General features: G+C 47.5%; 1 protein-coding gene across 1 annotated transcript in view; it reads right to left on the bottom strand.

Moving 5' to 3' along the window:
* Positions 1-18,320, bottom strand: part of UCP1 (uncoupling protein 1) — a 30,733-nt gene extending 12,413 nt beyond the window's left edge. Inside the window, exons 1-5 of the mRNA XM_069631195.1 lie at positions 18,183-18,320; positions 14,221-14,369; positions 6,664-6,871; positions 4,868-5,065; positions 4,679-4,780 (exon numbers count right to left, since the gene is read on the bottom strand). Of these exons, the coding sequence (XP_069487296.1) occupies positions 4,679-4,780; positions 4,868-5,065; positions 6,664-6,871; positions 14,221-14,346 (634 nt within the window). The 5' untranslated portion in view covers positions 14,347-14,369; positions 18,183-18,320. The remainder of the gene's footprint in view (positions 1-4,678; positions 4,781-4,867; positions 5,066-6,663; positions 6,872-14,220; positions 14,370-18,182) is intronic.
* Between the last annotated feature and the right edge of the window lie 4,378 nt (positions 18,321-22,698).

The raw sequence follows: 22,698 nt of genomic DNA, 5'->3' as shown, positions 1-22,698 counted from the left end.
TCAGGTGTTGGTCATTAAAAACACTAGAATTGCATATTGCAGTTCTGTGCCTCCAAACCCCTCTTCTTCGTCCCAGAACCAGGGTATTATGGGACAGGAAGTCCCTAATGTTTGGGCTTCTTTTAAAGATACCTAGTTTCAACCTTATCAAATGTACTTTGTTTACAGAAGGTATTTTTAGAAAAGGGCCTTAAAGCAATTGTTGCTTGATTCTTGATTTCAGAATTCATACAAATGAGGGAATCCCATATATTAGGAGTAATGGTATTGAGGTTCTGATCCTGATATACTCTGTTCTCATGTTGACCACAAGGGGTTTTACAATAAACACCCTGGGTGCTTTTGCGAAGTGGAGTTTGAGTCTGGCAGCACGGCATTAGGTATTGTGGTATCATGGAAGTCTCACCCTCCAAAGAAGGTGAATACTGTGTCCCTCCTAACGGAGTCACCCTAGTCCCCTGGTGGCCTTCTTCACCCAGGTGATCCACCCGGCTAATACCACCCCCAGGGTTAGGATCAGGAGTTGTCTGCCTTTCCCTGGCCATCTGGGAGGAGATTTTAGGGAGGGATTCTGTGAGGACTCTGCAGGATTCATCACTTTACTTTTTAATCTACTCACGCCAATGCCGATAAATTCTTAGCCAGTGAGCTGGATAGGTCCACTGTGGTTTCATACACATGCCCTTATACAGCTTTTGATTTTCTCTGATTTTCTTACGGTGGCAAGTAGGGCTGCTAAGGCCCCGGATATGCAAGTGCAGGGGTAATAACTAACAGCCTGATCGAGATCCTGCAGCTGCAACCCAGTGATGTAGTGCCCCCTATTCTGGCAAATTGTGAGAAGCAGTCATCAGCTTTGACTGTCAGAAAGTAGGAGGTCAAGAAATACTGATCTGCACCCAGTAATAATAGCTTTTGTGGGTGTGCTGCACTCCAGACACACTGGGTGCCCAGGTTGCTATGGATAAATCTAGTTTCAGGCAGCATAGCGTTCTGTGCTTCAAATGCATCTAGTTTCTTGTCCAATTGTAATCGGGCTTTATGCTATGTTTTGTTACATTAGCTTTATTGTAAAGCACAGACGTTCCCATTTAGAGATAATTTCGCATGATAGGTAGAATTTAAGCGGTATATTGGTAGGGTTTTAGAGGCTTGCCATATTTTAAATGGTCACATATGTCCACATGGTGCGTAGGTTCAAGGGCACAGTGTTCCAAATGGAGACCACTACATATGAATACGCTCACCCGCCCCACTTGGCGGATTTGACCTCTGGGATTAAGAGCAGTTGCTCATTTGCTGAGTGTAGCTCTGGATTAGGATGGTGGAGATTTACTGTGAAGTAATGTGGGTTAGATAAATGGCCTTGTGTGGTAGGCATATCACCTTAAACTTAACTGTATTTTCTTCTGAACAGTCAGCCAATGTCTCTGGATTAGCGCTGGAGTTCTGTTATCTTGCTTGGGAAGGTTGAGCAGAACCAGAGCAGCTACATTTGAAGGTGTTGAAGATGCTCAATTGAGTACTGCTGTAATCTTGCGTAAGCAGCATTACAGTAGTCAATGCGTTAATTTAAAAGGGCATTCACATCCGTAACCTAATGGCCAAATCCTAGAAAAGGGAGCAGTTCAATCATTTAAAGAAACATGGTTGTGTGGCTTTAGTGATTTGGGAGTTGAGAGTAAACTACCCATCCACATAAATCCCACATTTCAAACGGATATGGAAAAAATCCTGGTGTCAGTGGCCAAAGACTTCTGTCCCAGGTGGCAGGGGCTGTGTCCTTAGGAGTTCCTCTGTTTTGGCTGCAACCTTTTGGGGTACATTCATAGGCTGACAACGGCCATGCGGTTGGGGAATGGGTGTCTGATCTGTTAGTGGTTTCAGTCGACCTGAAGCAAAGTCTGCGTACCGCCTGTATATGTGTAAACAAGTATTGCATACTGGTGCAGGAGCTGGGCCAGAGTTTGTCGGTATAGGTTAAACAGAATGGGTGATGGGACTGAACCCTAGGGGCTCCACTAATCTAGGATTTGGATTCAAAGGAATCCATATCTACTGTGTTTATTCTGTTGGCGAGGAAAGACTGGAGCCAGTCGTAGTCTGCGCCTTGAAAAGCCATATGGGAAAGATGCCCTAGGAGAATCATAGTCCCATATTTTAATAAAATACTAGAAGTAATTATGGCCTGACAAAGCCATGTTGGGTTGAATATATATATTAGCTGACTTCAACACCGCACAGTTAAAGGGCTTTTATGCTGCCTAATGACTCTTTACTCAAAAACAATAGGAGAGCCGGGCCTTCTCCTGTTTCTGAGTACAGAGTCATCACACAGAAGACCGACCTTTCACTCAAGGAGCCCGTTGTTTTTAACCATGCAATTCCTTGAATGAAAGGGCTACCTGCTGCGTCTGAGAGCTGGGCATACTGGTGTCACACCTTTAGTGCGCCCAGCCAACCCTTTTAAAAGGAGGGTCTTGGGGCCTCAAAGGTAATAATGCCAGTGCGCCCCAGCTCACCTGCTTTCACCACCCCTCCGCCCCCTTAGTCGAGGGGGTGGCTCTCATTACAGGTGTGGCCTAAGCACACATATATTTAGGCCACCCCCAAACAAGATCCCCCCCTTGATTTAGCATCCCACTTAAAGCACTGCATGTAACCATAGTCGTACCCCTCCTCCTCGATCAGGTCATGAATCCTTCTACACATGGAGATTTCTATGGCCTCCTTGATGCCAGGTGTGCTAAACTCCCAGTGCGGCAAACTCTCATACTCGTTCTTAAATCTGGTCGGGTGTAAAGAGACATTTAATACGCCCTTTCTTCCCCACTTTTAACAGGAAAACATTTGGTTCATCTCAGTGTTCGCGATATCTTCTCCCTTCTCTCTCCCCCCCTTCCATGCATAGTCCCTCACCAAACTAGAACAAGTAAACGGAAACAACCTCCATCATAGTTGCGTCGGCCTTGCACCTCCGTAAACCCCGACTGGTTTCCTCGCCACTCAGCGTCCATAACTACTAAAAAAAGGGAGCCATTCGACCTCTATGTCCCTGCGGGTTTCATCCAGCAAGTGCGTAAGGTACTCCATACCATAGATTGTCTGCGCCTTTTGCACCCACTCCCTCTACGAGGGAGTCCCTCCCCTTTTCCAGTGTTAGGCCAGCTACCAGCAAGGTGCGCACCATGTGACCCTCTTCTCCCGCATCTTCGTGCACAACCTACACCCGAAACAGCAGCAGGCTTGGCGATATTTCCCTTTGTATCCCGTCCAGGCCCTTGAGCCACGACAACTCTTTTTTCCAATAACTCTGCATGTAGGAATGCCCCACCACATATGAAAATAGTCGGCCTGCACCTGTTTACATCGCCAGCATCTCGCGTACGCCCCCATGTAATTTTTTGCTAAAGGCACTGGCGGGTACTTACTGCCAGCGCTGGATTATTTTGTAGGCCTGCATTTTATATTGCAGGGCCCGCGTGGATTTCCCCCCCCCCCCCCCTGCAAACGGTCACCCATGTATGGTCAGAGATGTCTACTGCCAAGTGCCTTTTGTTCCTTACTGGTGGGCATTCTGCGAGGTCATCCCGCTTCAATTCAGTGTATATCTTCGATATGCGTCCCATAATCCCACTTCCCTGCAACAGGATCCCTTCGAAGGGGGATAGCTCCCCGCGGAAATTCTCTCTCCCCACTTGTCTCCTTACTTTTTGTCACCAAGAGCATCGTTCCTGGATGGCAAGCGAAGGGCATTCTCGTGCCTTGAAACACCTGTGTATAGGCGCGTTATAAATGTCATATCATATCACTTTTGTTTTCTGATTTTCTCCCCCTCCTACTGGGGATTTAAACCTGGGCCCTGCTGGGAATTTTCACCTGTCACTACTTGCAGCCCTGGTGTGCTTTAGATTCTTTTTTAGAGCCTTCTTGGGACATAATGCCCATTACCAAGCCTCCAGATAGCCCTACAGAGCAGTGATCAGTGTCTGTCTTCCACATTGTAGCACAGGTAATCTGAAATTGCTGCCGACACAGCTGTGCGTGCAGGTAATGCGTGGGTAGCCATAGTTCTTGGCTTGTCCCTTTAGATGAGGAACGAATGGTGGGTGATTAGAAAGGGAGGTTGCATGCCGTGTGGGGACACTAACTGAAAGTAATGGTGGTCATTTAAGATGCATTTTCTTTCACTTTGTTTTTGTTGTAAAGCGGTGTGTTGGGGGCGAGTGGAGAAAAGACAGGACCCAGGTATGGGTTTTGTATTAGGGGAGGGAGAGTGGTGGTGGGCACGGGAGACTTTGGGGTGGTGTGGCAAAGGGGAACCTAGTTTTACTGTTTCTTTTACCACTGCAGATTGTAATGGCATTTCTGGAAAACGTTTCTGATTGGTAGCGCTTTTGATTTTCCGCAGCTGCCCAATTAGGTGATATTCCCTTTTGTGTGTCAACGACTTTTTCATGGTGCGTCACGTGTCACTCCATTAAACAAATGTCCTTTAAAACCAAAGTAAAATGGCATTGTATCAATTTTCGATTATAATGTGAAACTGGATTCAGGATGTATTATGTTAAAGTTTCTTAACGCGCATTGTTGCCACCTGCGTTGCTTTTGCCAGTTTTATTGACATACATAAAAAAAATATCGAGCAGTACTGGCCTGCAGTGCAAGTCGCCATTACCTGTGAGTAGTTTGTGCTGGAGTAGCGCCTCCTTGATCAGGTCGTACGTCACTAGTTCCGTGCAGTTGACTATTGCATTCCGTGTGACGTTTGGTAGTGTTCCTAAAACAAAACACATGCCACGCGATGTAATTATTCATGTATTCAGAAATATGTTTCAGTTCAGAAGGCTGCCTTGCCATACTGTACCTTTCCAGAGCCCCCTCATGCCTTCCTCTTTAGCTATGGTTTTGTAGGCGTCAAAGGTTCCTCTGTACCGTCGTTGAACGCCACGCAGGTTGATCTGTGCTTGAAATCGGACTTTGACCACGTCGGTGGGCTGTGCTACAGTTACAGCCATGGCTCCTGTCGTGCACCCTGCCAAGATCCTACTGCCCACACCAGCCTCTGTGGAAGATAGCAGGAATGTGTTCAGGATTCATTAATACCACGATTTTGTGAACCAAAAAAGCTGTACATTTTCATTGAACTGTGCTCTGCAACTTTTGGCTCTACGGAATGTTTGGACTGGAGCTCCCATCAGTAAAAGCGGTGAGGGAACATGGGATTCATAGTCCATCACATCTGGCAAGCTGCTGGTTGCAGCAGACCCATAAAGTAGACCAAAATATTGCCCTGCACCCAAAACTTGTTTCCAGCATTGTTATTTAAAATGTTTACGTATAGCACTTGCTACCACAGTTGTGTATTTGATAATATAATAAAATATAATTGGACTGAGAATTGCAGCTCTCCCGCGTTTCCAATTCTGACATTAATTGCATGGCGGGAAAGCAGCCCCCCCTTTCTGGATTTGCAGGACAACCCATTTAAACATATGCTTGTGAGTACACCACTGGAAGAAGTTCTGATGCAGCACACGTTGGGTGACCAGAAAAAAAACTCAAGTAGAAAAACTGACAACCGAATGGGGTGACTTCTGAAATAAGGTGTGGGCCGCATTCTATAGGAGTCTATGAGGAGGTGGATAGTGGTTCATCTCCAGGCCAGGGAAGCCCCCTACTACCACGTTGTGCTAAAAGTAATTGGCCACCGGGGAAGACTCTCACTCTTGTACCAGGGTAGTCTTTGGCATATACACTGATAAAGCTCTACACACGGCTGGATTTGTCGAGTAGGGTATTCTGAAGCCTTAGACCATAGAAAAGAAACAACACCTGCATTCTGGCTAGTCTCCATACTTGTGACCTGTGAGGAACACGATAAATATATTTTGCTTAGACATGTCTATAGTTTGTTATTAGGATGTGTAACGGACCCCACTGCCATTGTGCATGTTCTTCAGGCAGTATGGTGGATCTGTAAGAGTGGGTTGATTTGGTTAGTTGGGCGTAGAGGGAAAAGCAAGATTGTGTTGTGGTGCTTTGTGTTGATGGTGCAGATTGGAAGAACCCTGAGCTCTGCAGGCGTGATAGCTTCCCGGGAGCAATGTGTTTGGAACATCGAGGGCTTTGTGTCCAGGGAGGAAATCTTGTGCTTGTATTGTAGTGCGCGGTTTGTTAGCCAGGGGCTGAGGTCTGCCAGTCAGGGTTTGAGGAGAAGATTTATGTTAAGAGTATGGGAAGAAAAAAGCCATGCGTGGGAGGTTAGTGTAAGTTTCTGTGTGATGCATAAGGTGCAGAAAGTGGGGGTTTGTTCACAGGTTGAGAGGTTCGTCCTATACATCTCTGTATCGGATGCAAAGTTGTGCTGCCATTGTTGGTTATTGCAGCATTAACTACCGTGTGCCCATACTTAACCTTTGGAAAAGGCAAAATCATTTTAGGCATGTGGCTGAAGTGGGCACTTTTAGTGAAGTCAGAGAGGGGCAGACACAGAAAATAACCCAAAGCTCTGAGTTGGTGGTCAGGCAGTCAAAACAACTTTTCATATATGAATGCACAAAGCATTTTATAGAAGCACATGCTTACATGTGGTAAACTAAAAACCTATGTCTTGAGTTTACATTGGCTTGAAATGAAAGTGTGCTCTTGCTTCATACGTACCGTCTTTGCCATTGGTGTAGAATAGTTTGACAGTGTCGTAGAGGCCAATACGGATGGAGGCGAAGCTCATCTGCCTTTGAAGTCCAGCTACCAGGCCATTGTAGAGGCTTTTTGGCCCTTCGGTTCTGACAATGGTACTGATGGTCCCAAAAACCCCCTTGTACCTGATGGCGTTTGCAGCGCTGGAAGCAGAGGACTCGCCTTGGATCTGCAATTCAAATAGGGAATGTTTGTGCAAGGACTCTCCGAAAGTCATTAGAAAAACTCACAAAGAATCCAAAGTGTGAATAGAACACTGAGCACAGATACGTGCCAGGAGCATTGTTTCAGAGAAAAGCCTACTATTTTAAGTTGGGGACAGTGACAAGACTTCTATATGGTAAACAACCCCCAACCCCAGAATACATGTCCTAACCACTGTCATGAAATGACTCCTGCTCTGTATGAGTACATGGATGAGTAGTGACTGAAGCGCCTGCTCCGCCTCACACTTCTACAAACCAACAGTGATCCCAATCATAAAGGTGAAACATGCTGCAAAATCAAGAGATATACCTTCGCCTTTTGTGTCAACATGGGTCAATGGCATGCTACACTTTTAAGAGGGTTGTGAATGTAATAACAATAGCAACCCAAACAGAAATAGTACAAAGACTCCAAAATAAAAGAATGTCCAATCGAGGTTCTAGAAATATATGTATATACATTTCTTAGACACTCAAGAATCCAAGCGACTAAACTAAAACCACTAACAAAAACTCACCCCTTTGGAAAGAACACAGCAAAGACAGAATATAAATGTGATAGCACTCTGTTAGGAATACTCTGTTACAGAGTCTCCGTGGGTGGGCCACCACACCTCGACTCTCCCTGTCCACACTTTCCCAGCCCTCCTTGTCTTACCGAATGCACAAGGTGGTGGTGGGGGAGGGCACTTCTCGTTGGCATATCCTGGCTTGTCTGCAGGGTCGGGTGTGCAGAGTCTGGCGGGACTGGCGTCTGGCGTGGCTCCTGCCCTAAAGTTGGTGGCTGGCCAGGTGCTGGTCAGGCACCATGTAGAACTCAAACCGGAAGTGTGAAGACCACGTCCGGTTCACAACTACAAACGACGACCGGAGAGGTTATTCTGGCGTCTTTGCACTGGCTTACTTTCCAGGAGGTGTGTGAGGCTATACAGACCGTTCTACGCTCCACTGTGCTACAACAGTAAGTTGGTAATTTACCAAAACACTAGGTTTTCATAGTTAGTCTTTTGTTAAATCAAGCAAACACTATGTATGATGCTTAATTGATTGTTTATACAAAACGTTGGGTTGCGATTCTTGAGATACCAATAAAGAAGGAAGTGTACGCACAACTTCTGCCCAGAGACAGTGTTCTGGTGTAAAGTGCTGTCCTTATACTTTCCATGACCACCCCCCCCTTAACCCTCGTCATCATCTTTCAACTATACCATCCGGTCTGCCTTCAACAAAGGTGAGACGCTATCTGTATATTTCCCATTCTTTCTGTGATCATGTGATTCCTCTTAGACCACTCACCCATGCCTTTGCTTCCACAGCTTGGTGTCAACTCCTACCGACTTCCACACAGCTGTATTGTAACAACGAAAACTCCCCAAGACCCTGAACCATCGAGCTTTCTAGGCAGGCATACCGGGTTCCATTTGTGATCCAGACTTTTTCATATCCACAGGGATCATTAACCTATCCCGATAGTCTGTTCATCCTCACCAGTACTGATCCTTCAACAGAGACATCAGGATTCAGGTACTAGAACACTCTGGGTACCGGAACAGGGGTGAATAGGCACAACATTTCATCAGTGTTATTTAAAAGGATATGGCTTGGTTTAAAAAGGTGCAAAATGGGTTTTGTCAGTCCCTTTGTTCCCAAACATGGTTGAATCCGTTTTAAGCGGCAGAAACAGGAGGCAAAGCTGCCTTGGGCTTCTCAGGATGCTGCAAGTCCCACACCAGGGACTCTGGTACAAGGTGACTCCTTTTTACTCTTCACTCGAAGTCCAGGGCACTTGGCTGGCACCTGCAGGGGTTCTTTCACCTCCAGTGCGGAGCCTGGTCCAGTGCAGCTGGCAGAGTGGCTGGTCTTGGTCCAAACAGTAATCGGCCTATGTTCCCTTGTGATAGCTAGGTGACCGAGTTCTCCACTGCCTTGGACTCACCTGGCTTCATCAATATGGCAGAGGAAATTGGAATGGACTGCACTCCACTCCCAATAGGTTTCCAGAGATGTCTCCTTGGTATTCAGGAGTGACAGACCCCTTCCTTAAAACAGTAAAATGCCACAGGGATTGAACAAAAGCAAGCCTACTCCAAGGGGTCCAATCCCTGCCACTGTGACAAGTGACCTTTGCCTTCTTGCATAATTTCAAGAGTGCTTTGCTAGGCAGGGAGTGGAGGGGACAGGAAGGAAGGAAGGAAGGAGAGCATCACAGAAACAAAAAATGGCAAAACCCTTTCAGCTTCTTTCTGTCTACTATAACCCGCCCTCTATGAAAGTCTTCTGCTTCAAATGCCCTTTGGTGGGCAACACGCTTGTGAGAGTCCCGCCTTCCTTATACATTTGCCTCTTTGGAGTATGGTTCCCAGTAGATTGCCTGGTGTGAGCTCCCATCCATCCTCCCAGAGACTCAAAGGAGAGCAGCACCCTGCATTCTGTCTCACTGATGGAAGTGGAGATGGGCAGGCTAGCCATTAATTCACATAGCGTTCACATAACTGACCTGGCTCACTCGTTTAACACTTGTATGAGACCAACTTGATGTGGCTGTAATAATTGTGGTCTCTTATCAGTCACCATACCAAAACGAGGTATGGCTTATTCTAAGAGTTTATCCTGCCACCAAACTGATAGGGCTACAATTATGAAAATTTGGATCAGAGTTGCTGAAGATAAATGCAGCCTCTGTCTGCAAGGACATGGTGTCAAGAAGGCACATGTGCCCTTTTGAAGCTGCTCTCTGCCTATGAAGGGCAGGTGCTGCAGATGTCATGAGACTGATGAAGCAGGGCACATGTGTGCACTATGTCTATGATTGTGGCATGTAGCTTTATGAAGGGTGGGGGTTCTGATCAGAAGACCTCCATTTCAATGAACCCAACAAGCTGTAAGTAGTAACGGGCGTGCAAATAGCAGGCATATCCCTTCACCTATAGTCTGTGTCAACAGGAGACTGTGAAGTATAGTTCAGGGCTTCAGTTAACACCATGTACCAAATCCAAAATCATACAACAAACAGTGAAGGGACATTCTCCTCTTAGGCCAACCTGTGCTAACTAGTAAAATGGACCATTGGCTTAAGTGACTGATCTGTAGATCCACGTGTAAACTGCAGCATTGACTCTCGGTTTAGACAATTTAGGCTTTAATTCTCCCTGTGCTTTGTTAAAATACCATGTATAGTTCTTGTGCACATAGCAGCCATGGTAGGCCACGGGTTGGGGAAGCAGAGTTTTATTTTTTCTTCTGGAAGTCATGTATTTCATGCTGTCTGAATGAAATGTAACTTGCACCAAGAGTCATGTGGGCCACAAGTGAATAGGCCAGGTGGGCCAGCTCAGAAAAGAGAACTTTTTAATTGGAAGGAATGCTAGAGCTCCACTTAGCCCTTCTTATTTCCCCTCTGCAGCTTCTTCTCATGGTCTCTGTGCAACAAATTCTGCGAGGGCTGCCTTGCTTCTGTCTAAAACTTCATGTTCTGTTCCCTGTATGGAAAACATGGATTCCTGCAAAGTCTGCTGGGAGAGCATTGGGCAATTGGTTCCCCTTTCTGTCCTGAGAACAAAGTCTGCTGCTGCTGTAAGTCCAGGTTTAGTCCTGGCCTTTCCTGGGAGCGCCCTGCAAGAATGAATGTGCCTGAAGGAAGAGGATTCCCCGTCAAGATACACCCCCCCCCCCCAATCCCCCCTTCACAGCAGGGCTCACTGATTTCACCTCTAAGAAAACGCTCCTCACCGGGAAATGCCAAAAGTGTGGGGTAGTCATGAACCCAGAAAAGGTCCATTTACAAATAGGCTAAACAAAGTCTAATTTGGCGTTTAAGAATTACTGCCTGCTAGGTTTTAGAATTTTTAAGTGGATATGGGTAATGCTAAAGGGGACATTACAGTCTGGGGAATGCCTGCTAAAGATTTGTGTAGGCCCATTTGTATATTCCTATCAAATTGAAAGCAGCCTAGTGACAGTAATCTAGCCACATTGTATCCCGTGACAGGGTCAGAGTTTACAGACAGCACCAGCTTCCTTATAGGTTTTGGATGAACCAAGCACTGCCTATGCAACAAAACATATAGGATCCAGGTTACATGGGCACCAAAGGATCCTTTATGGGGCCACAAGAGCGTCCAGAAGAGCAAAACCCTTTTTGGATCTATCTGAAGAATTGTCTGTCAGTGTCTCCATTTCCAGCCAAAGGACTCTGTGACAATGATACATTGAGGTTTCTGCTGCCGGAGAGGGCGACCTTCCCATAAGAAGATACCTACTCCCGGGCAGTGGGCATTCCTTCCAAGACTCGTGGATCACTCTTTGGGTCAGCATAGTGCCCAGAAATCAGTAGCTATCGTGGAAGGGCCTCAGTAGTGGTTCTTGGGAGCCACATACCCTTTCGCTGGGGCATTAGAACTTGACTGAGGATCTCCTTAAGCCTGAGTCCAATTGTGACTATACTCAGCCTCGTCTTTACCCTGCGGACTTCCCACTCTGAGGTGAGAAGGGGCCTGCTGTAGTCACTCGATGGGAGTGTAGCCGACACTCGGCCTCGTGGCTAAACTCTGGGCGCCCACTTGGAGGTCAGAAGGGACCGGCTGTAGGCACTCTGTGGGAGTGTGGCCGACACTCACCCTCGTGGCTAAACTCTGGGCTCCCACTCGGAGGTCAGAAGGGACCTGCTGTAGGCACTATATGGGAGTATGGCCGACACTCACTGTTGTTGCTAAACTCTGGGCTCCCATTCAGAGGTCAGAATGGGTCTGCTGTATACACACTATAAGAGTGTGGCTGACATCCACTCACGTGGCTAACCTCTGGACTCCCACTTAGATGTCCGTCATCTTCGTAGCTACCCCTTGGACTCCCAGTAAGAGGTCAGGTGGGGCCTACTGTGTCGGCAAACTGTGTGTGGCTGCACAGGATTCTGTGTGCCTATAGCACAATGAAGCCTGTGCGTATGCCCAACACCAGAACTTTAGTGGGGTGCTCCAGGTGCATTCTCTCATCATAGCCCAGGGCATATGGTACGCTATGCGGCAGCAGGTGAACACATGAGTACTTGATGAGCTTTTGCTTTGCCGTTGATTACCAGCCTGCTGTCCCCGACACAGTGAGAGCCCGCTAGTGTGTGCTAAACCGCTATCTCTTCTGCCCCTGGTACGCTCACTGACATCATGGCAGCTACAGAGCATCATTGATGCAGTTGAAATGCGTCTCACTGTATTTTTTATTGCTAATTTGCGTTTCACATAATTGTTCTAATTGCCTGTTTTTCGAAACCTATAAAGCATAAAAGAAAACCCTTTCGGTCAGAAAATATTGTAATTTACGAGGAAAGGCAGCCTAAAAACAGCATATGGAATATGCAGTCCCTGGTAAATGTACATTGAATTCTATTATGGGTTATTAGGTTTACGATAAGGCCTGCAAAATATAGGATTGTTGCGTCAAAGAATGACCCTGCATTAACTGGAGAGTTATCCGTGTTTAGGCTAGCTTAAGAAGACTGGTGAGCTCTAGGCCGCCATCGAATTACTAGAAGAATCCAGCTAATGCCTAGTGTGTATGTCCTGCAATAACCCCTGCGTGATAAGGCAGTTACATTTCGATGGGGTGATTGATCTGGTGCCGAATGCATTGCAGTGGGTCCCAGGTGTGAATCCTGATGCAGGGTTGATGAATCCATGCTATTTTTACTATCACTGCTGGGAATCCTCATACCTTTTGGCTCCTCAAATTCATGTCAAAAGCAATACTCCCAGTGACTAGCCATCTCACTCGGACTTACCCACAATGACTAGCCATCTCACTCGGACTTGTCCACAATGACTAGCCATCTCACTCGGACTTACCCACAATGACTAGCCATCTCACTCGGACTTGCCCACAATGACTAGCCATCTCACTCGGACTTGCCCACAATGACTAGCCATCTCACTCGGACTTGCCCACAATGACTAGCCATCTCACTCGGACTTACCCACAATGACTAGCCACCTCTCTGTCACTCACTTTCTACCACTAGTTAATGGTCTCCCCCCATTTCCATCCAGGAAGCCTTGGGTGCCTGGTTTTGGTGAGGCATGTGAACCGTGGAGTGAGGTGCCCTACAGTACACAGCAAGACTCTGCCAATACCAGTCTTGCAGTGCAGAGGCAGGAATGGTGAATAATTCTGTGTTGAGCCAGTGTTGGGACACATAACCTGCTATTCCATTGGAAAACTCGCTCATCACCATATAACATCACATGCACTGAAGAATATTGTGTGTAATCGAGTGTCCTCCTAGACATCTAGGTACCCTAGAGCGGAAAGTGAGACTATATAACTCAAATCCTTTTGGAAAGGTGACCCCAGGATGCATTTCTTTGCTGCACATGCTCCAGTTTAAAGGTTTCTATGGGGCCCGCTTGTTGCATGGCAATCATCACAGTGAATACTCTAAGCAGAAGTTGCTTCGATAATTGTAGCAGTGTTATATAATTTCACTGAACACTGCCATAAACCTATACGTTCCTCCATGTTCTGCAGTTTGACCAAGTGAACTCTCACTCCCCTGCTCTCCCTCCGTGTTCAATCCTCATCCTCCATCCAGGATTCAAGCTTCCTCTCTCACCCGGAAGTTCCCTATTACCCACTCTCTGTTGAGTTAGATTCTGGTCCCTACCCATGGCAAGCATTGATCTTTGTCCATTCCTGATGCCCCTCCCTGCTGCCTGAGATGTCCAAATCTGGTACTCCCCTTGTTTAAGTCTTGTTAATACCCCCCATCTCTAATCCCACTTCTACCTTCTCTTCTCACTTCCCTGTATCCCATGACCCCCCTGGCCCCTTCCACTAATCCCCTTGTGCCCCGCTGCCCACCACCATCTCTAGGCAGCTCCTCCCACGCCCAATCCCACTCTTACTCTCTTTTCTCACTTTGGTTCATCTTGACCCTGTTGCCCCTTCCACTAATTCCCTTAGGCCGTGTTCTCCATCCTTCTGCCTTCCGGCTGTGTGAAGGAAGTGTGCGTGGTGAGTTCCGAGCACTGCTAGTGAGTTGTGCCCTGTTGACACAGACTCCATTTTCTCCTGATCACACCACTTCCTAAAGATCTCAGCATCCCCCTTGCTCACTTCATGGTGATGTTAAACTGTTTAGACATTATTCTACACATTCGAATTCCCCAAATACCATTTTCCTCTCTGATGAAGTCCAAGACGTGCCTGCCTCTGTGGACTGCCACTCGAGTTCTTCTCCCCCCTTTCACAGAGTCAGTCACTCAGTTTGCTTCCTAACGCTTCTCCTTTCGGGTGGTGGTATTATAGCTCCTATCATAATTACCTGCAATCGGACTTTGGCGGTGTCCAGTGGGAAAGTGAAGAGGTCGGCGATGCACGCAGCAGTCCCAGCACTGAGGAACTTCACGCCTTGTGTAGGAGGAAGGTCTGAAGGCTTAAAACCCACCATCTTTTCTTGGCCACAATGGATTACTATGGGGATAAACAGGACTGTCACGACAGGAGTCAATTGACATTATTGTACTTCTACAGAAAGATGGCATGTAGGCACATTCTAGACACCATTAGCTGTCAAACGGACTGAGCACTTGATGGTCAACTTTACGCCACCTCTACGTTTTGTCACTTAAAGTCGAACACACCATAGGGAATGGATTGCATGTGTTTTTGAAACAAAAAGAATAGATTAGACAAGTTAAAGAGTCATTTGTTCATGAGAGTGCTTTATTTTGAAAGTAGACCACTACTCCCACTTAACGGAACATCAAAATGACATGGAAAAACATAAGCGGGCACGACAGTGTAACCAAGTGAATATTATGAAGTCAAAATAATGTGAAGAAAAAAGGGGAAAGGATAAACCTTGTGTGGCACCTGCCAGGCTTGTGGATTTGAGGCACACCGGAACATGCTGTTCCATTGGGAAAAGCTCCAGATTTCTGGATACAGGGCACGAGGAGGGGCACACAGTAACCTACTGTTGAATACTATACTGATGGTGATTAGAATGTTGACGATATCCTGGCACACAGGAGGCTCACTCAAGAAGTGGCTCATTTCTCCAAGCAACAGCTGTCTCCCCAAGGATAATTCAGATAATGGCTGTGATGGTTAACTTGAGGTAGGCGTGTGAAGTTACACATGATAGCGCACATAGAACTTGGTGCAATGATTAATGACGCGTTGGCAGGCAATTGCTCAAGTGTTCCAAGTTCTCATCGGACACCCAGGAATAATGTGCACCTACAACCGCAACTCTGGGTTCAAAGCCTAATGTATGACCACCACACCGTTCCTTATTCCAAATCATACAGGAGCAGTGGTAGGAACAGATGTTACTTCTCCCAAAAAAAAAGTAACGTGAAAGGAAAAAAGGGGATAGAAGCAAAGTGATGAGCATTGAGTTGATGGGCCAGCTCAAGGATAAATGCAATCGCGAACATTTCAAAAGATGCTCCTGATCGTTTGTTTTAACAAGCTTTCTTTGATGCGTTGCTAGGGGGCCTAAGGGGGCTATAGCCCCTGGTCTTTTGGTTGTAGCCCCGGATAGAATCTCAGGAGCTACAACCTAAAGCCTAGCTAGCCCCCAGTCCCGACAGTTCTGACATTAGCGTAGCCCCGGTTCTTTTCCAGGCATAGCAACATCCCTGTAAGATACCCCCCTTCAATACTACATGTAGCCCCATTGGCATTTGATGACGTTCCCCAGGCATGCACATTTTCAGCGGTGCCATTTCAATGTCCGCCGCAGTGGCAACATGACTCTTCTATTGGATGACCATGGGGAACACATGCAGGCACCGGCCTCGTCAACGGCTCCAAGCATCACCGATTGGGGAGATTTTGCAAGGGGTATGACTAGACAGCACAGCCAGTTTGTTTTCCGGGTAACAATGTTCAATTGCTATGGGGTCTCTTAGCCATGCAGGTCCCTCTGAGTCAGTAGCTGTTGTCCCTACTAATCTCTGTGATCCAATGAGCAGCAATCACCTCTTAAAACGTGCCACCCACAAACCCAAGAACATAGCCACCAAAGAACCCGGGTTACAGCTGCAGGACAATATACAACAAAACAATAAAACTTTCGATTTTTTGATGCAGCAGAGGAATAGTCGGCCTAGGAGTAAATCTGAACCGAGCTCCCTCTAGACATATCATTTCTAATTAAGTGAATACCCGAGGTTTAGAAATCTTGATTTGCAGACTATGGGCCATTGCTCCTTATTGAAGTCTAGGGAGGACAACGTGCTCACCTTGGAAGCAAGGTGACACGGAGCACCACCAGTTCAATCCCCGGGTCCGTGCTTAGAAACCTCTGGGTATTAAGCACGTTATAAAAACCTATCCTATAACCACCCCTACCCTGCAACCACCCCCATTCATGCTGTCACTGTGATGCTGGATGAAGCAGATCTAGCAGAGCAAGCACCTCCCATTGCATATGCCTTTTACATGTTATCATTGACAGGAGGATCCCAGGCTGAGCACAGTTACCTAGAATGTTAACGTGCAGCAATCACAATAACACATTAGGGTTTTGCTAAATAAATAAAGTGTGCCGTACCCTAACCAGGTAGGTAACAGAAATGAAAAATGAGAGCTCCAGAAGGATAAGTCAATAAAACGGGAAGTTCAGAAGAGTGCAGCCTCTCCACGCGTCCATTACCACCAGCCATGAAAACGATCTATAGAATTAAGACATTGAAAATGTCATCGAAGACTCCCTGGGCTGAAGCCCAACATTCCGAAAAGGGTCACTGATTTTTAGAAAAGCTGTGACACAAGCTGGTGATCTTATATTATTTGTACTACGGTTGCCAGCCTTCCTTTTGCTCTAGTGTGTGCCTCAGTGTTAGGGCTGAGTGCACTATGTCATTAGAAGCCCTCGCCAACTAATAATCAATTACACTGCATTACCTTCACGCTCATACATGATCACATACAAAGTTGCAGAAAAGCACCATACAGCCATAATGTTCAGGCGGTCTGCAACAGACTGGGAAGCAATTGCGCCCAAAGAAAGATGAACACAGGTGCAAATCAGATCCCCTCCTAATGGTAAAATCCTACGTGCCGTTGGTTACTCAAGGCCCCTAGCAGCTCTGGCAGGTTTAGGTCCTCCAGTGCTCCCACAAGGACTGCTGATATTCTAAACTATAATTTTGGATATCCGCTATTAATATCCATACTTGAGAAAATGCAAAAAATGGCATGGCTCTCCTGTTGTGGAAGGATAGCTTGATATATCTTGCTGGCTCACCATCGCCCTTTGTGTTTCCTAAAACTAGAGTAGCCGTCAAGGAATTGACATTGGATTGAGGGTTTGCATCACAATAGCTCGGGCGCCTGCAACCTTTGGATCTCCAAGTGTTTTGAACTATAAATCCCACCGGCCCAAGCAAACATAGCGGTGGTCAGGGATCAGGGGAGATGGAGATTGGTAGGTGCCAGCCCTCCCATCCCCGGCATCAGCCATTCCTGATGTTGCCGAGTGTGGTACCTCTGAGAACAAGCAAAGCTACGGAATAGAGAAGGGGTGATTTATAATGATATGGCAAAAACACTTGAGCACTGGGTATGTTCAGGCAGACATGTTTCCAGTTTGGTTCTCATAAGTAGCGCAGTCCAAACCAAGGTCTGGGTTACAGAAACTGCAACGGGTGATGCTAATGAATATTCTGTTAAAGTGAATGTGTGCATGAATTGGCTCCAATGGTGCTAAATTTGACAATACTGGTGAAAAGATATATGCCGCATCATACACTGGTCATACACGTGTTTGTTTTTATGTGTAACCACGACTACACGTAGAAAAAACACACATGACGTATGTCACCAAACCCAATTTACCACCACTGCCATTTACCATCAGTGGAGCGAAACACAGAATTCAATTAAACGCAGCATTCACGTTCACCCCACGGTGCAGTGTATGCACATAGCCCCGAACATGAAGGTAGATTTCTTTCATACAATGGGAGGTTTACATATCACGCAACATTTGCGGTGCCTGGAATCGGACTATTGGTGCCCCTACAACTTTGCGAGTAACGGTGGTTGACCTGTCTGGCCCTAGCTCCCTTTGACCCCCCCCCCTCCCCGCCCCCAAACACGCGTGCAGATAGCACCTCGGACTCTTCTGAGGAGTTTTGTTACATTTTCATATCTGCAATGTTCTCAGTCAAAAGCACAATTCCAAATATTGAATTTCTTTTCAGTTACTAGCTACATCCCACCATTAGTAATTTGCATGTCTTCCCCGAAAAAAGAAAATGTTATACTCACAATTTAGAGGTACAAGGGCGAGGTCTTTCAGTTTTTCCACAGCGGATGTTTTTTTTTTTTTTATGTGGAGGAAACCTGGTGTTTCCTCTGGGCAAGTTCATGTCGCCGCTTTCTTATAAAGCCCGGGCTGGCCGCTGACGTCACAGGTTGACACCTGGGACGTCTCCTCCCCAGAGCGGCACTCTGTTGGCGGAAGGTACAGGCGTGCCTACTGTACCGCGAAAGCTCAGCCCTGCCCTGACAGTGACCTGCCGCCGTGGCACGCCCCTTCACACGCAGCGCGAGTCCCACCTGTGGCTGCAGCCGACTTATGAGCGAACTTCTTTACATATGTAGCATCGAGTCCAGAAACACTTCCTGTAATCAGGTGGGCTCCTCTTCGGCTACGGCGCGCGTGCTGCCGTTCATTCATGTTCAAGCCCTTGTCTTCTTGGATCACCGGCTTCTTTGTGCACTTCTGATCTGGCTTTTAGCCGCCCCAAATTCACCACCTTTCACTTGCATATTATATTACTTTGTGCATCGTCGTTCAGTCTTTGCGTGCAGAGACAATACGCCCTGAGGTAACGTCATCTATTGCAGGAATTGCAAGTGCACACGCAATAAAGCATTTCCTCTGCTGCTGCAATTCTACCATGGGCGCACGTGCAGTCTGGGCGAGTTCACAAAAGGGGTTTGTGAATGTTCCAATGTGTGCATGCGTGCGTGTTGCAGGCACATATGGTGCATACTTGTTTCGTACAGCCATTGATCAGAAACCGCTGTAGAGCGCAGCCAATAACCCGAGGAGTCTCCAGGCGCTGTGTGTAGGGCAACAGCCACAATTTACCAGCACTTATTTGAAATGACACCCATCCTCAACATTCACCGTTACTCACGGACCGGATATTATTTTTTCTTTCTTAAGGCGCAGTCCAGTGTTTGATGGGGGCAGGACCTGGGAGCAGGGAGGTAATTAAATTACAGTGAGCGAGGAATAAAGATGTTTGCTTCATACGCTCCTGTGTCTGCGTCCTTCGTTTAGTAAGGCGCCGTGTGGGAGGTCAGGTATGTTAAGACGGATTTCTGAACTCTGTCCTGGTGGCCAGAAGTTCAGAAGGCCAACCTAATTACTTGGATCAGGGTAACCTCTGGACGAGCCAGACCAATCAAGGTAGCGATCGCGGCGGTCAAGACTAGGTCTCAAGAGGGGTGAGGGTGACTGAAAGCCCGCAATGAGCACACAAAGCAAGAACACTTACAAACTACTCCAAACAGTTGTTATATTAAAAATATATACACATTTATTTCAAGGCCTTTAAAACAATGACCGTAGCGAGAAAATCACAATATAACGATAGTAAACCAACACATACCATATCAACACAATATATATACAAATACAACAAGTCTCAAGCGTTATATGCACGAAATGTGTAGTCCACCTAAAAGGGAGGGAAAACAGGCAGTACTCAATAATGCTTAGACCCAGTTCGCCTTCAGAGGCACCTAACTAGATGGAAGTCCGAGCCCTGCGAAGAGTGGAGCCTTGTGCTCAAAAGTACCTGCACGCGCTGGTGCCAACGGGCAAAAGGAGAAGCTCTTCGAGGGAAATCAGGCAGTTCAGTTTAGTGCACAAAAGAAGAAGAACAAGCTCCGCGACTCAAGCGCAGCCTCCACAGTGGGCAGAAGCAGAGCGCGAGTACGGAAAAGGGTGCTGTTTGACACAGCGGGGAAAAGCAATGGGCTCCTGCAGGAGGGCGACCAGATCCTAGCTATGCTACTCACCGGTCCCCGATGCAAGCCGACCCAGGCTTCTCTGCGTCAGTTTCAGCAGCTGGCAGGTTCAGAAGAGCAGGGAACGCCTCGTCGTCGTGTTGAGTAAAAAGACGTCCCAATCGAAGAAACCCGCACAGTTTGTTACCACAGCAGGGCAACGGAGCGGCCGTGTGTATCTGAGCCAAATGTACACTACTCACTTCAGACCTGGGAACGCCAAGTGTACGAAGCGTGTGAGAGTGACAAGGACTCGAAATACTACACAACCTGGCGGCGGTTACAGAGCAAGACTCCCGTGTAAGCTGGTCAGTCAGCTGGATGGCCCAGAGACGCTTCCGAAGGCTTACTGGCAGGAGATGGTGAAGATGCCGAGAATAGCTGTTCCCGCTATTCCAAGGGTCGAAGTACCAGTACAGGCCTTCTGGTTCGATCAAAGGTGAAAAGGGTTTCCCAAGGCGACAGCAGTGCAGAGGAGAAGTCCTTCAGCGGGTCACCAGCGATTCCTCGGTCCAGCCTCTTGGTTGCAGGATACTTGGCTCCTGTATTCCTTTGTTCGTGAGAACTCAGGAGATCGACATGGTAGTTGTGTTTCCAGCCCCCTCTTATCCACGGTTCCCTTCGCGCCAAAACGGAGGGGACCCAATGGGAGATCCGCTCATCAACACTCACACCATTCGTGGACCAATCACGTACCACGGTGGTCCCAGGCATTCACACCACCCTAGACTCTCTGGCACCCAGGATGTGTATTGGGACCAGACATCCCAGCCCACATCCTGGAGGCACACATAAGACATGTAGAAGCCCGCGAAAGCATCCGTGTTTCGCGGGAAAGTACATGCCCAAATAAGGAAGGCCCCGGGTCGGCTCGACCTGGGGAAGGTGAAGGGAGCAAGACGGTCAGCGGACAGGACAAAGGAGCCTCGTGGTCTGGCCATTTTGGGAGCCAGGCCACCATTTTGGGTTAAGCGCGAGAAACGCGCTTAGAACGCCAAAAGGAGCTCAAAACACAAGAAACGATCGCTGCCACCAATCCCGTCCCTGAAACACTTGCACCGATCAGATACAATCCTAAACGAGTATCTAGGGCCTGTAGAAGGCTAGAGACCCAAGAGAGCTGTAACTTAGCTTACAGTGCCCTCTTGTGTCATGTTGCACGAAAGCCGCAACATGATAAAAGAAACTACGGGAAACAGCGTTCCCCGGTACTGACTGTCTTAAGGGCATGTCAGTTTCCCCATAAGAAAGGAGCGAAAGCCCAGAGGAGTGCGGCAGAAGGCTGCACTTCTCTGGCAAAGTCAAGAACAAGGTGAAAAACAACAGCAAAAAGTTTAGGGGTTGCCACATGGAAGGAAAATTACCTACAATTACGAAATCTTTCCTAACAAGGTACAATGGATGGGCAGACCCCCTACCGTCAAATGTACCATTGGCATCTAGTGGGTGTGCCTGCGCACACTACCCCACATACAGGGCCACCTGTGAAGGCCTCTACCAGACCGTGCGGGTCAGCAGTGAAGAGAGGAGGACGACTAGGCCAAGGCTGATGCAATTGAGCCGTGGGGAGCTGCCACGGAGCCCCCATCACGTCTGAGGTGTTTAGACTGTGGGAGGAACCAGGTTCTCGCGGCGGGTGCGGTGCACACAGCATAGAATTGACACCAGCACACGGCAGCCGTTAGACACGCCCACCTGGCAATGAGGCCCTGCAGCATAACACCCGAACGAGAAAAAAAATCAGTAACACAAAGAGAAAAGCAGCAATGAGTCAGTCCATCACACTCACATAGACAGAAGACGGCGCAAGCAAACATGTCAGACCACGAGATTCCAGCTCCAGTGGCAATCGCACTGCCCACCCATGCACCAGCAAGGACACAGGAACTCGTGTAACTGCTGAACCCATATGCATACAACTTGTGTTGGCCAACCCCTTACCCTCACCAGTAGATAAATTGGCTCACAAAACTTGTCAAGTGTTGGCAATAAAAGGCCATAGGATTTTATTGTGCAGATATGGTTATGGAGATAACAATAATCACATATCATAATAGGATAATACTTTTGGGCACCGGGTCCTGAGGTTACCCCCTCTGGCCCGTGCTGCCTTTTCTTGTCCCACGACTTGTTGTGGACACGTACAGTGTCCTGTACCTCTTTTCCTTTGTTCTTCTCCCTTCTTTTGTAGGGTGGGAGGGTTTTGTGGTAAAGAAGCAAAGAGTGGAAGACGCTGAGTGAACAGCGAACCTCCTGTTTGTTTGGGTCCCCGTTCAGGGTCCACAAACAGATTGTGTTTTCTTAGAGCATGCTGCTCTTATTTATAAGACCCAGGGGATCCCTGGGTCTTTGATGTGCATAGTGGTGGGGCTGTGCTCCAGCCCCCAGGCTGGGTAGCCGACTGTCTGGCCCCCTGACGGAGAGCAGGTCTTTGAACCTGTGTCCTGCCCGACTTCTTAGGTGCTTAGCACCTTGTTGCTTAGAGGAAGGGTGAGGTGATTGATCACACCTCACCCTTCTCTGGCCTTGTATGGCAGAGACTGTGTGTGTCTGCAGCTGAGAGAGAGAGGAGCAGGCATGGGGGTGGGGGCTGCCCCTCTCCTGGCCTGCTGGATGGTAACATCAGTTACCCTGCCCCGCCTTGGGCGGCCCTGCGGCATTGCCCAGCACTATTTTTTACATTTTTTTATTTGTTTATTTGTTCTTGGTTTATCACAAACCTTTACAAAAGTTGTCGCAAAAACAAAGTTATAAGAGAGAA

This window comes from Ambystoma mexicanum, chromosome 6q (genome assembly GCF_040938575.1).
Source record: "Ambystoma mexicanum isolate Mex_15411 chromosome 6q, UKY_AmexF1_1, whole genome shotgun sequence".
Taxonomy (NCBI): domain Eukaryota; kingdom Metazoa; phylum Chordata; class Amphibia; order Caudata; family Ambystomatidae; genus Ambystoma; species Ambystoma mexicanum.
The sequence above is the reverse complement of the archived record's forward strand: the minus strand, read 5'-3'. Positions and strand labels throughout refer to the sequence as shown.